Here is a 14,610-nt window from a genome sequence, read left to right on the forward strand (position 1 = left end):
GCTAAGTGCATTGCAGGTGAACTAGGACTGAATATTTATTAAGTGAAAAAGTTAATTAAGCATGACAAAAGTAGCAATTCTGAAATATACAATTATTCACACATTTTAAAAAATCGTCGTCTTTTGTACGCTTTCAAACCCCCAGCAATCTATCATCTACCCAGCAATCAAACATCTATCCAGACAAGCTGAAGGGTGACAAGCTCTTGTTCGCATGGTATCTTATCAATACATACTTGCATAATTATTAAGATCAAATTGAGACAAAGCATCCACTTTTTCCTTAGGCTTTTTTGGACCAGCTTTAGGTTCTTCTCTCTTTTTGCCACTTGCATCCTTGGTACTCTTCTGCCCTGCTGCATTAACACCTCCTTCTTCCTGATGCAAAGAGTTGTTGTTGCTGGGCTCAACACCAGGCACGCTTGCTGTCTGGTCTTCAAATGGCCTATATTAGAAAAAAAATTATATTAAGGAAATTAACATCCACAGAGCTTAGGAAGGAAGCAGCTAGCAAAATGCAAATCACATTATAGGGTCGAGAGTGTTTAATGTGCAACTTCTTGGTAGGCTCCAGACATTTACTTTCAGCTCCTCAGTGAGCAGAAACTGAACAGAAAAAGCTGTTTTGGTAACACATCCAATGCACTGCTGTCAGAAGTATTCATAGGAAAAAAAAGTGCGTGATTTTAAGATGAACACTGCCTCACTCTATGTAGTTAGACACACCACAACTCAACAGGTTCGCAGTTCAAAACTCTAGTAAAGCGTTCTGCAGAGAAACAAACAAGCACACACAAAAATGGAAGCTTACAGTATGAAATGTTTCACAGGCTCCCTTGCCAGAAGCTCTCTGCAGCCATCAGAGTCAGAGACTTGAAACATTCTGGCTTTGCTGTGGAACCTGGAAAACCCAGCCTTCGTTTCAAAATCATATTTAACTGATTTATCAAAGAAAGCCTTAGTATTTTTAATTCAGAGATTAGAGCACTGAATTTAAGTCTTTAAGTCCAAGCAAAATGTGAAGTTAATATACAGCAACCTACAAGAACAAGAAAGGTAGGAAATCAATGAAGAAAGAATGACTTGCTCTGCTTCCCACCTATTAATTACTGTGCACTGTGGCTACAAAACAGTGGGAAAACAGTAACACTAGATAATTATCAAATTCTAATCAAATTTAACATATAGAGAAACAAAATTTATTCTCAGTGGCAAGCATGTCTCAGCATGCTTTTCTGTTAGACAATTAACCTAGAAATACAATAGGTCAAATGAAATGCAGCTATGTATGTATTAAACTGCAAAAGCATTCACATTAAGCCTTCAGCTTGCACCCAGATCTTGGAAAACATACCCGACTGAGAAAATGCATCATTTTTTTTTAATTAGGCTAATTAACGCTATGCATACATGTAAGAATACTGTGCAATTCAGTCAATTTTCTGGATTATACACACAAACAAAAAAACCAGAAAGCATAGAGATATTGGTGCATGTGGTTACCTTGCACTTGTCTACCAGTCACAACAAATCTAAAGCAATTATTAATGACTTTGAACCACAACAGGACAACACATGACCACAGCTATGCCTGCCTCCTAACCGAAGCTGGTACTCACCCTCTTTTTCCACTTCTGGGCGGAGGACCACTGCGCCTCTCACTCCTAGGCCCTGAGAAGGTCCTCCCTGGTTTGGCTGGCCCACTGTTACCACGTCTGTTTTGACGGTCTATTCCAGGCCTCTGACTAGAGAAACTTCTCTTGGCTATTTCCCTTTTTGGAACTCCAGTGTTTTCTCCTGCTTTTGCAGCCACCTGAGCTGCTATATCTGCTGTTTTCTTCTCATCCCTCTCACGCCTCTCATTAAAATCGCTGCTTTCTGAGGCCGTTTCCCACTCCTCATTTGCCTGGTCTGAAGAATTCTGATTGGACAAGTCTGGTGTCTTACTTCCTGAAACATCCAGAGCAGTATTGGAGGGCTCAGTAACCGCATTAGTGACTGCAGCAGCAGTTGATGAGCCAGTTACTGCCTCATTTATCTTTGATGCAGCCTCTCTCTCTTTTAGGCGCCTGAAGCGTGGTGGCTTATCTTGCCTTGGAGGCCGAGCAGGTCTTTGTCTTCGTGGTCTCTCTCTCGTTGGATCAAACTTCCTCTCAAATTTTGGAGGTCTTTTATCAACTGGTATAGGACCATAGTGCTCATTTCTCCTTGGCGGCTCCCCATCTTCTGGTTTAATAATCTCTGCTTGCCTGGGGTTCCACTGATTGTCTCTGTAAGCTGGCCTCCTTATTGTGGATGGTCGTGGAGGACGCCCACCAGGATCCCTTCCACCACGTCTGTACATTCCCCCTCTACCTCGTCTGGAAGGTTCTCCTTTAGGAAGAAACCCTGGCTTAGGTTTATTCTCATCATCTCTCATGTATGTTTTTTCCAGAGATCTGTTGTCCACTCTGATATTGTTTTCAGGTTTGAATGACAGCGGCTTTGTAGGTTTCTTGCCATCAGCTCTCTCTTCTCTTTTTGGGTGTTTGCCTTTGATGAGACTGTCTTTGTCTGAAAGCAGAGTGTCACTTGCACTTTCATGGACCTCGCTGTCAGAATCAGTCTCTGAACCATGCTGTCGTCGTCGTTTTGGAATCACTTCAAAGTCTGAACTCTCACTGCGAGTTTCACTCTCTTCCCTTTGTCTAACAGGCCCAGAAGGCACATGCTCTGTTCTAGGCTTAGTATCTCTGTAGTGTGGATACTCCCTGTTATGGCCCCTACTGCCCCGACCACGTCCTCCGTAAGAACCCCTGTAGCTACGACCTCTAGAATAATACTCCCCACGACCTCTGCCTCTGTACCCTTGATCTGGGAACCAGTCTCTGTCCCTCGCCTCTTTCCAGTATGTCCTAGGTGGTAAGCCAGGCTCTCTTTTTACTGGTCTGGTTTCTAAGCGTGGTTTCTCTATAACTTCTTTGTTAACTACCTTCTCCGTCTGCTTTTCTTCCTTCACTGTGGTAACTGGCTGCTGTGCTTGTGGCTGCTGCTGTGCTACAGGCTGAGTTGGTGGTTGCTGCAGTATTGCAGGGGGAAGCTGTGGAACAGCGGGCTGTGCAGCTGGTAGCTGCTGCGAGACTGGAGGAGTGGGTGGCTGAACTGGAACTTTAGCTGCAGTCTCAGTCTGAGTGCTCTCTGGGCTCGCTGGTGTTGGAGCAGCATCCTGGACTACCTTCTTAGCTAGAAGAGCACTGCTAGAGGTGGATGTCTCTGGCTCAGTCTGAGGCACTGGCCCTTGTGGTACTTCCTTTTTGTCGCTTTTTTCAGCCTTGGTTGGTTTTTCACTACCTATCTTTTCTCCTTCCTTCTCCTTCCTCTGTTCACGCTCTTCTCTCTGTTCACGCTCTTCTTTCATATCTCTAAGCACAGGTTTTTTAATAGGACCTGATCTTCTTATTGGTCTATCACTGCCTTCCTCTCTCCTGCCATAACCAGGCCTAGGACCCCACCTTGTTTCAGACTTAGGTTTAAATGTTTTCTCAAGTTTAGGTCCTTCAGATGTTCTATTATTGATCAAAACTTCTTTTTTTGGCTTAATCTCAATTCTCTCAATTGTCTCCTTTGACTCAATAGGCCTGCTACTTATTTTAGAGATATTTGCTGTTGTCTCGATCCTCTGTTCTTCTGATTTTAGAGAATGACTTGAGCCATGGGAAATGCTTCTCTTTAATGAAGAATGACTTTCCCCAACAGGCATGAGTTCTTCTGCAGAGCTGCGTGAAACATTCTCATCAATTCCTTCAAAATTAACTTTAGTGTTAGATGTGTCAGTTTGGAGAGGTTGGGCATCTTCCAAAGGCCTGCTTGGGAACTTTTGTACTTCCACCTCTCCTGGTTCTCTGAAAAAGTCTGGCTTTGGATGAGAGTCCAGCTGGTTGTGTTCTACAGGATAAGCTGCAGCGGGAACAGCAACCCGTTCTTGCTCCAAGCGTGCCTCAGATCTAAGAAACAACAATTAAGAATATTATGGGGGAGGGATAAAGTTCTCATTCATAAACATTTACTTGAATGACTTTCTGTTTGTATGAAGGATTTCTGTCAGATTCAGGAAACAACGTATCAATTTTCACAGTGGCTGCCAGTTTTATAGGTATTTATTTTATGCCACTTTGGTTAAAAATTCAGTGTCAAACGTACAGTCTGTTTTAGGAATCCATTCACATTAATGGCTATATGTGCATTTTAAACAGAACCTTCAGGTTAGCAGGCTGTCAGCAGGTATTACACAGGAAATGCTACAGGAAAAAAAGCAGGGGAGGGGTACTTGAAAGAAGCCCAAGGCAACTATCTTAGTTTATACTGCTTGTTTATACACATCACTTCTGAAACCGATGTGCACCAGGCAGAAGCTCACTAATATGGGGAAGATGGAGAGCAGATGAAGGATAGTATACAACCCTGCAGCAACATTCTAGAAAACTGAAAATTCGTAGTATTATCACAGTCACCATTCATCAAATCAGGTTAAGGATCCTAAACAATGGGTAAATTGTTTTTCTATGCCCTACTGTGCAGCAGGCATGTCTTGTTTATACAACAGTGCCAAGTACGTTCCCTCCAGTCACAACTCCTTTTAAAGTTTCGTGTGAAAAGCAGCATTAACTTTGTCCGAATTTACAGTTTAAACCATCTTTTACAATACAAATTACAGAGCTGAATGTGTAAGCAGGTTTGGCTCAGTAGTGACAGGCATGAAAGGGTACGTAACTCAGGCTTACCTCAAACTGTCAGGCTCTTCTAACACTTTGGGAGGAGAACTAGCTTGCTGAGGTTCCGCGTGGGGGTATGGATCTGACCCCCACATTATGCGGGGCTCTGACAAAGGAACAGCATGCTCTCTTGCTGAGCGAGCTATATGTTCAAATGAATCTGAGCTGGTTGCTGATCCTTCCAGCTGGTCTCTTCTCATCAGTGGTTTGGGAGGCATAATTCCTGTTACAAGTTTAAGTTCAACAGCTGAATTAGCAAAGAGACTTAGCTCATGAAATACAAAGTATATCAGCAGGTCCAGATAAGCCCTTTTCTCTGTCCTCCTACATTTCCTCTGTACCTTCTCTTACTGGAACCAAATGTCTCTTCACTGTCAATTGACCCCAAAATGATTAAGTCATATCCACCACCAGTGCCCTCAGTACCAACAAATGCAAAAGCTGTCTGTTTCCACCGTAACAAAAGAACAAGGCCTGTAAACCTGCAAGCGTGAGAATGAAGATTCTGCTCTAAAATATGAATGGCAAAAAGCAAGATGAATGTACATACAAGGTGGTCTTTGGCACTGTTATTAAGACTCTAGGTCCTATTTTGTAAACATTTTAAAAGCAGCACTATGGTTATCATCAGTTTTGCTTAGGTTACCAATTCCTCAATTCAGTCTCTACATTCCTTTTGAGAGATGCATTCCCTTGTGTCCTGCTCCTTCTGCTCAGTGGTCTCCCCACTACGTTATCTGCCAGTCTGGTGTTATTTATGCACATCAGCTTTTCTACTCTCAAATCAAATAGCTATTCCAAAAGTTTAAAAGGACTTTTTAGTGCCAAGAACTTGAAAACAGGAATTGAACAAGACTCCAGAGATGCTAGTATGTAAGATAAAAACAACAACATCTCATTTTTTATTTAAAATAATTGAAGTAATACCAAGAGCTAATACATAATGGAAGATGAACCATAAATATACTGTTTTTATAGCATAACAATCTAACTCATGCCAACTATGATAACCGTAAGCAAGTAAGGCTTATGTTGACATTTTGAATACAGTCTTGCTATCAGTAACTTGCCTGTGATACAGGAGAAAGCTCTGATTTTACTATGTAGACAAGATACACATTGATGCATGACTGTCTCTACCTAACAAAAGCATTCCAACACACTTAGTCTCAAATGATACTAATCTTTCAAAAAAAAAAATAAAAATAAAAAAAGCTCTTTTACTATATATAATGTGGTTAAGAAAAGACATCTATTTCAAGCCCAAGAAAGTTCGACAGTCAGAAGAGTTGCCAGATTTTACCTGGATGAATAGGAGGCATATCCATTGCAGGCCTTCCTGACATCATTCGTGGGTCCATGTAAGACTGCATCATAAGCCACCGTGGATCAAAACCCATTGAAGCCAAATGCTGTGGATGTGGTTGCATTGGTTGGTAAAGAGGTCTATGCTGGGGAGGAGGGACAGGGCCACTAGAAGGCTGTGAGGGAGCAGACTGTGGAATTACACCTTGTTGCTGTTGCTGCCACTGCTGCTGTTTCATTTGCTCCTGAGTAATAGAAAATAGCATTATAGGACTTTACATTAAGATGAAGACTTGAGCAGAATTAAAATAACCCTTGGAAACAAGGATTGCAGTCACCTCTGGGATACTAAACATTTTGAAAATTCATCACAAACAAACCAGAATAAACGAGGAGAAAAAGGGGAGGAGATGGGAGAAGACTGTACAATTTAAAATAGCTATAGTTTTGCTAGTGTTCAGCTGAGATACAGAACAATCTATACTTTGTTCATGCTGTGACCAGTGCTCTTCAGACCATAGAAACCTGAATGCAGAATACATTTGCGAGTGCCACAGCCTTTAACGTAAAGCTGAAGAAAGAATGATCGTCAGATCTCTCTGATTGCACAAGTATCCACAGGGTAATGCTCTACTTCTGGTAACTGATGCCAAAAGCAGCCAGTTTTAGAAGCCTCTCTTGTCTTCTGTTCACTTGTGTACTTTGCAAGTGATGGGAGGTGCTCCCTACAAAACCAATTCAGCCAATACAATATTACAGAAGCTGGAAACCAATAACTTAGATTTCCTCCGCCCCTAAATAGTCACATTCTTACTCAGAGTGAAGCAGAAGACATTGCGTTATTCTTCCTTTTAGCAAACAAGTTGGTTACCTGCTGCCTCTGAAATCTCGGTGGTAATGATTTCTGGAACTGTTTAGAATAGCCTGAGGAAACAGCAGGACGAGGTTGAGATCCTGATTCTGGTTCGCTCTCATGAGTCACCTGTGAAATCTCTTTTTCATTCCGACCACTGTCTTGTCGGGTAAAGACTGCTTGATCTTCTGAAAAAACAAATGCAGGAGAAAAGAGTGTATTTTAAAGCTAGTCATTTCACATTAACCAGAGTGTCAGATAAGAGATATCTTTCTAAAATGAAAACAAGCTTGCTTTCTCTAACCTCACAGTTCTAGTTTCCAGAACACACACAGACTAAAAGAACAGAATTTCAAAACATTATTTCCCAGAGTTCCCTTTAAACTCAAATAATCATAAATGATTGCTCAGTTCATGCTGCAACTATTGTGCGATTTAAGAAGCACTACTGTTTTAAATTTTAATAAATTTCTTTATGAACCAAAGTTCAATTTTACAATCATTTGTACTCACTTAAGGGATGACACCAAGGTATAAAGAATAGTCTATCAGAGGCACTCAAGCTCTACTACAAAAAAATGCATGAAGTATAAACATGTGCTCTGTGTCTACTTCTCTAGGCTTGCTTAAAAAACAGAATAACTTAAATAATTTACATTGTTTTTTGACAATATGAATCACTGACTCTCTTATAGCAAGAAAAAAAGTCTTTTACTTTTTCTGTATTCTTTCATGTTCTGCTTAAGTTACAGAACTCAATATTTCCTTTAACACTTTGATGAGTTGGCCAGACAGGTCTAGCTCAAATGACAGAGTCAGCAGCTGTAGTGTGCCAGGGAAACACATGATCTAGATGCAGAGTTAATCAGGTATGGCAATTAGACTGCTAGATTACTACTACGCTCTGTGGCTCAGCTGCAAGAGAGACAACTCCTACTTGCATGTAAGCATACCTTTTTCTTCCTTGTTATTCCTGCTTTCACTTTCTTGTTTTTCTACCACAGGCGTTACCACAGGTTCTACAGGCTCAGGAGCTTCATGTACTGGTTTCTCCTCTTCTTTCTCCTTCTCCTTCTCTTTTTCTTCCTTCTCTCTCTCATTTTCTTTCTCTTTTTCCCTTTCTTGTTCTTTTGCTTTCTCCAGTTTTTCTTTTTCTTCTTTTTCCCTTTCCCGCTCCCTCTCCTTTTCTTTTTCCCTTTCCCTCTCCCTCTCCTTTTCTCTCTCCCGCTCTCTCTCCCGTTCCCTCTCCCTCTCCCTTTCCCTTTCTCTCTCCCTTTCCCTTTCCCTCTCCCTTTCTCTCTCTTTCAGAGGGTCTTCACGGGAGGGTTTTGTCATACAGCCAAATTTCTCATTTAACCGTTTCAGCTTTTCTGCACAAGCTGCTTTTCTTTGTTCTTCCATTCTTCTTTCTTCCTCTTCGCGGCGCTTACGGGCTCGCTCAACCGCAGCAGATATCTCTGACTGCTGTCTTCTCCTCTGTTTCCAGATTTCATCTTCATCTGGTACTGGTTTAGGAGGAAAGGGTCCCTGCCTTCCAGGTCCTAGCTGGCGATCAGGAGGAGGAGGATGCTGTAGTATTAAAATCAGTGAGTCAGCAATGGCATGATTACATAAAACAAACTAGCTGAAATACAACATTTTAATTGTCTGCCTACTGATGTATTTGGATGACATTTTTACAAAGTAAGGCTTGAAAGACACCTTCCATGCAACCTTAAGTCAAAGTAGAAGTAAAGATTCAGTTGAGTTCGTGTCACTTCTTACTGCTGCTAATGCAAAGTGACAAACACCTTTTAGATTTGATTACAGTTTGCTCTGACAGATCTCTACGAAAAGTCCAAGTAGACCATGAAACTCAAGATTATCTTAGGATAATCAAGATTTTAATGAGCACTGCTGAAAATTGTTAAGCAGCTACTACCTACACATTTCACTCAGAACTTCACTTCCTTGTCTACCTGGGCATGCAGCCAACATTAAGCCACACTCAGCCCTTAAACACCTTCCTCATGTCCCTCCCCTCTCTAGTCCCAGGTAAGGCTAGATTATCAAAAGCTCTTGAAGTTCACATGCATTTCACAAGCCACTTTCAAGACTTACACAATTTACACAATCAATTAGCAGCGTGGCTGTGTTGAGGTCTCACTCTCATCAGCCCCAGGTACTACAGTCACACTGTTACAGAAAAAGGCTCACCCTATGTGAAGCATTGTTACTTTTCCAAGTTTAATTCCCTCCATCACAGCATTAAGGAATTTAACTCAAGAAAATAAGGACAATTCTGATCTTTCTTACCGGCGGTAGAATAGATTTGGGATGAAGAGGAGGACCACCTCTTTCATGTATAGAGGGCTGTGCTGGACCCCGATCCTATTGGATCAAGCACAATACCAGAGTAAATAGTTTGTAACAGGAGCAAGGCTGGTAATTTTTAGGTTTACTTTTTCTTACGACATTAAAATACTATAATCTAGTGAACTACATTGCATAGGATACAGATTAGCACACAAAGAGGGCAAGAACATCTTCATTGCAGCTGAACAATTACTTAAAAGCACCCAGATTTTGCATTTAGTTTACTGCAATGTTTTTCTTCAGATTCAGTACAGCATCAAACCTCGGAAAATGACACAATCTCTCTACAGAGAAAAAGAGCAAGAAAAACAAATTCGGGATCCCCCATCTTCATTGTTACTGGTGACAGGAAATTTTCACTCAACGCCAATGGCAGCTTTTCATGGGGAAAAAATACCCCAGCAAGCTGAAGCAGGCATAAGCTGAGATGGCTGCTATTCTACTGCAGGATAATCCAAAAACCAAAATGGCTGAACTGATGCATTCCAAGACATCTAGAGAGAAATCTATCTACCTGAGAAGAAACAAGTTGACACGCTACTGCAAAGCTGTACTGAAGAAAACCAGGTCATGATTTACAAAAAAAAAAATGAAAACAAGGAGAGTGTGAGTCAACATGGCACTATTTTTCTCTGTGCCTCTACAAAAAATGATGGACACCAGAATGGTTTTATTCACTGTTACAGCAATGGACAGACAAAATAATTAAGTTAAAACCTGTCAATTGAGTAACAGTAAGCGACATAAGAGTTCTCCTCTCTTACAACTGTGGATTAGAACACACTAGAAAAAGACATTTTTATTTGGGAACAGAAGCTAAGCAACATCCCGTCACTTATTACAGCTCAGATAAGCAGTAGATAATGCTTTTACTCATGTTCATAACCCTTAATCCACCTGAAGCAGAAGAAGCAGAGTGGGATCTCCCCTGACAAGACTCTTGCCAGAAGAACTAAAGAGAAAAAAACACAAACCTGATCAAGCTGAGAACTTTTGCCATAAGATCCTTTGGTTGCTGCTGCAGAAGCCTGGGTGGCAGACTTAGCATTAGTCTGTTCTTCTGCTTCTTTCTGGGCATCAGGGCTCTGAGAATCTTTTGATGGCGTTTGTTCGTCACTGTGCAAAAAGATGAGAAAAGTAGGAGTATTCCATACAGCTCTTTGGTGATTTATCTTCTATCCTCAAAATCTCTAAGCAAGAGTGAAAGATTCTCACAAGAAAAATCACTTGTATTTCATGCCTCACAGGCTGCAGACAGTTACAGGGTTTAACGCAGTACTTAAATACTGAAGTACTTCACACAAATACTTCATTCACGTTTCCCAAAAGCTAAGCATTTTGGGAAGTGTGTAGCATTCACACACAACTAGCAGCTCCAACTCACCCACTTTCCTTCTCTTTTTGACTACTTCCTTGCTCATCATCATCACTGAAATTCAACTGCTCAGTGTAATCCACTTCACTCTGAGCACCTGACACACAAGCAGATATTCAATTAATCCTTCAGAAAAATTAAATATACAAAGAAAAGAAATCATTAATCTGAGGTTCTTACCTGCCCAGCCTTCATCAGCCTCAGCATCTAAGTTATCAAATTTATCAAGTTCTTTAAGTTCACTAGCACTAAGAATGGATGGGCGCTCAATCGGCTCTGAACACCACGAAGGAGGTCCTCTTCCCCTTGGCCCCCTACAAGAGAAAGAGAAACAATGGCCACCATCACTATTTTTTTTTTCAGCAAAATGACTAAACAGAAGCTCAAGTTGCATGACACGTGCTGCTTCCTCACATCAGTACAAATGTTATACATCACACACGAGACCACCACAGTTCAAATAATTACTGCCACACCACCACAAAGGAAAATTATTTTTAAAAAGGATTAGAGTTCTACTGTAATCGAAGAGCAGTACAGATGTGAACCGGAAATGAACTACTTTCATTGTGACATTGGAGCAACAGTCTTTTTACAGATAAAGTGCTGCTCAGAATGATAGAGGTGTCCCTTTCTCCTGCTTTTCCCATTAAAAAGCCCCATAACATGCAAGATTCTCCTAGTTTTGCAGCTGAGATGTCAAACACTGTACAGCCACTATATAACTACTCCACACAAGCCGAAGTTATAAGACTAACCAGTGACAGCACATGGCTGTAATCAAGACAATCAGTGCAATGCTCTTTTCTTCTTTTTAATTTTTCCCCTTTACAGGGGGATGCAGAGTTCATAATCACAGAACAAGAACACTTGTATCTTACCTACTAGGCTCAGAATTCGGAAACCTTGTTGGGCCTTGTATGGAAGGAGGATATGCCATTCTAGGATACTGATTAAACATCTAAGGAAAGTTTAAAACAGAAGCCATTTGTTAAAAATATCACTGTATCAGACATACTCAGAACAGTGGAATCATAATGGAATTAAAGCAAGGCTCTTTACTCAAAACAGTCTGCTCTAATGATGGTCTGTGTGACCATCAGGCCACAAAGGTGGAACGATCACCTCTGTACTCAGCAACGTGACACACTGAAGCTTAGCACAGGAGTGACAACATGGAGCCACATCCTTTGAGGAGCTTGTTGTGATCCTACGCTTCTTACTAAACTACTAAGCATTCCATGGAGGGAGGATAAAAAAGGCATAAGGGAATCACAGTAGCCAATAACCAATCCCTGCTGCTTACAACTCTGTGTAACCACTACTCACGTAAGGCGGCATCATTGCCCTGTACTGAGACGAGATGGGCGGCTGCTGCTGGCCATTCATCTTGGGCTGTGGGATCTGTGGTAAGCGTGCATCCCTCTTCTCTGCTGCCTTCTGGCCATCACTTTGCTCTGCTGGAGTAGCATTGCCATCTTCCTGCCCAAGAGCCTTAGCTTCTTGATCTGTTGGAGAATTGGGTGAATTGTTATTACAATTTTCTCTCCAACTAGCAGCATCTACACAGGCAGAGCCAGTAGAAGAAAAGACGACCACACTAGATCTTCCTAGGCGGTTTCCAGTGACACAGCTATCTGTGCAGATGGACATTCGCTACTAAGAAAATAGAGGTTGTTTTCTAATCCTCTTCAGCTCTACATCCAGCTGTGATCCCAAAGGGTAAGAGTTAAATTTATAGACAGCTCTAGCTGCTTTTCTCTACCTTCTAAAACACCATGCTATTTAGGAAAGATGCTGATCACAGCACAAGATAGAAAACAGCTTTAAGTGAGCTAGTGCTGATTTGACACACAGATGCTGCCAATGGAAAGATCAAACTTCGACGAGGAGTATCACAGACTTCTCAAGCAGCTCATAATGACATATCTGTGTGTTACATTTCAAGTATTCAGATACTGGCTTGCATCTCTGATAAAGGATGGAATAGAAATGATGAGGGTTGTATTTCATCGGTTATAAGGATAGTTCTTGAATATACATTCTAGTTGTCATGGCATCTAGCAGGTGGAAGAAAACACCAATAATGTGCAACAAACGCTCCTCAGAGCACCAGCCTGGGCAAATATGAAGTGAGCTGTAGGATACAATTAAACATCTGTTTTCCACACCAGGAACAAATATAGCAGAAAAGGAACCAAACACAAAAATCTTTATAACAAGCTCTTACACAACAAAACCATATAACAGAGAAGAAAGTTACAAGATTTTCAGGTAGGACAACTGTTTGTAGGTGTTTATTTATTGCAGAAGTGAATCCTTAAAGTAGTATTAATACACCTATTTTGTATGGGAGCAAATATGCATTCCACACAACTGCGTGCAATTTCACTAAAAGTTCTACCATATACTTACTTTGTGGCCTCAAGCTGGGTCCATGGCCCTCTTCAGATGCATCTTTCTCTTTGCCAGACTTTTCTTGATCCCCAGCTGCCGGCAGACTGGGAAACTCTTGCTGGAAATAACTATTTATTGGAAGAGCTGGACCTACAAAATAAGATATTCACAGTCATAAATCTTCTGTAATCAAAGCAGTTCAGAAAGTGCTCCTATAAGCCTGATCATCCTTAAAAATGAAGCATAAAGTCATTAATTTAATGGCAATAGAATTTGCAAACCAAGAGCAAACCTCATAAAATGTTTATATTTATTAGTAAAGCTGCTGAATGGCTACATGGACTATAAGGTAAACAAAACAAAAAAAAAAAAGCAGTTCAAAAAAACCCCAGCCTCAATTACATACTTTTTGTTTTTTTTAAGCCAGCAAGCTAAAAACTTCTATCATCTCTGATCCATGAAAGAGCCATGGATCATAGCAGTAAGAATACAGCATGAAAGACAGGGATCTTGTTTTGCTTTTTGATTTTTTAAGGGTTAAATGTTAAGCACAGGATAAACTCCTCTCTTTTCACTTTCTTTGTAACTTGATGACAACAAATACCACAACAATTACCTCTGTGCCCACAGATCAGCTTAAAAGCTTTCAATCTTCCAACTTCATCTACTACAGGTCATGTTAATTTGTTTTTTGTTACTGGGCATTAGATATTTCATGCTCACAAGCAGCCACATCCAGCAGTTTAAGGCGACTGAAAACCACAGCCACACTAAGCAAATGGCCTGCCAGGCCAGAGAACCATTTTGGAGACCGGGAAGGAGGTAAAAGTTTCATGAATCTTGAAACATGTTCTCTGCTCAAGCTTACGCAGCAACAATGTTTCAGTTGCAAAACAATAGTATCCTCAATTATCAGTCTAACAGCATCTAAGCTATCAGCCTGAAACAGACCCATCTTCAGTTGCTGAAGATTTCAAATGTAATATGGTGGTTATTAACTCCCAACTCCTAACCAAAGTGAGCCAAAGAAATACACATTCCCCATCAGGTTTGGCAGTTGTTTTTTTTTTTTTTTTCCCTGCATGGTTATCAATAGCATCAGGACAGGACTTAGTTTCTCCTCACTCAGCTGATGCCTTATTCAAGGAGCAAGAGGCAGCTGGCTGAATGACTGCTGGAAAGTGTACAGGGCATCTGGAAGAAGTACAAGTTCCACCAGCCAACTGCAGATTGGGAAAGTATGAACACAACAGGTGTATCCCAAGCTTCAAACTAAGGATGATAGCAAGCAGCTGAAGCTGGTTCACATTCTGTATTTCTTCTGGAAACAGCAAACCCACTACTGCATTAATTGAATGAAATGAGGATGCCATCTGGGTTTGGCACACAAGCTGCCATGGTAACCATAAAATAATTAGCTAAATGCATTCTGAAACCATTGAGCTGAATCATCCTGTGTCACATCAGAGATGATCTAATCAGCTTATGCAGAAAGGTTGATGCAAAATGATCTGCATTCCAGTGTTAACTCCCTTTTTTTTTTTTTAAATCTCTTATTATACAACACTCCTGCA

General features: G+C 41.0%; 1 protein-coding gene across 15 annotated transcripts in view; it reads right to left on the bottom strand.

The window, feature by feature from the left end:
- PRRC2C (proline rich coiled-coil 2C) overlaps positions 1 to 14,610 on the bottom strand; it is a 69,366-nt gene that overhangs the window by 33,080 nt on the left and 21,676 nt on the right. For 10 of the 15 annotated variants that reach the window (XM_052665810.1, XM_052665817.1, XM_052665814.1 and 7 more), the window contains exons 5-18: positions 13,055 to 13,186; positions 11,969 to 12,147; positions 11,521 to 11,600; positions 10,820 to 10,953; positions 10,649 to 10,736; positions 10,239 to 10,380; positions 9,205 to 9,279; positions 7,863 to 8,478; positions 6,928 to 7,097; positions 6,055 to 6,301; positions 4,761 to 4,974; positions 1,620 to 3,983; positions 812 to 901; positions 237 to 445 (exon numbers count right to left, since the gene is read on the bottom strand). In XM_052665810.1, coding sequence (XP_052521770.1) covers positions 237 to 445; positions 812 to 901; positions 1,620 to 3,983; positions 4,761 to 4,974; positions 6,055 to 6,301; positions 6,928 to 7,097; positions 7,863 to 8,478; positions 9,205 to 9,279; positions 10,239 to 10,380; positions 10,649 to 10,736; positions 10,820 to 10,953; positions 11,521 to 11,600; positions 11,969 to 12,147; positions 13,055 to 13,186 — 4,740 coding nt within the window. The remainder of the gene's footprint in view (positions 1 to 236; positions 446 to 811; positions 902 to 1,619; positions 3,984 to 4,760; positions 4,975 to 6,054; positions 6,302 to 6,927; positions 7,098 to 7,862; positions 8,479 to 9,204; positions 9,280 to 10,238; positions 10,381 to 10,648; positions 10,737 to 10,819; positions 10,954 to 11,520; positions 11,601 to 11,968; positions 12,148 to 13,054; positions 13,187 to 14,610) is intronic. The other 5 variants (XM_052665820.1, XM_052665823.1, XM_052665821.1 and 2 more) reach the window with 2 other exon arrangements.

This window comes from Tympanuchus pallidicinctus, unplaced genomic scaffold (genome assembly GCF_026119805.1).
Source record: "Tympanuchus pallidicinctus isolate F22 unplaced genomic scaffold, pur_lepc_1.0 scaffold7, whole genome shotgun sequence".
NCBI classification, from domain to species: domain Eukaryota; kingdom Metazoa; phylum Chordata; class Aves; order Galliformes; family Phasianidae; genus Tympanuchus; species Tympanuchus pallidicinctus.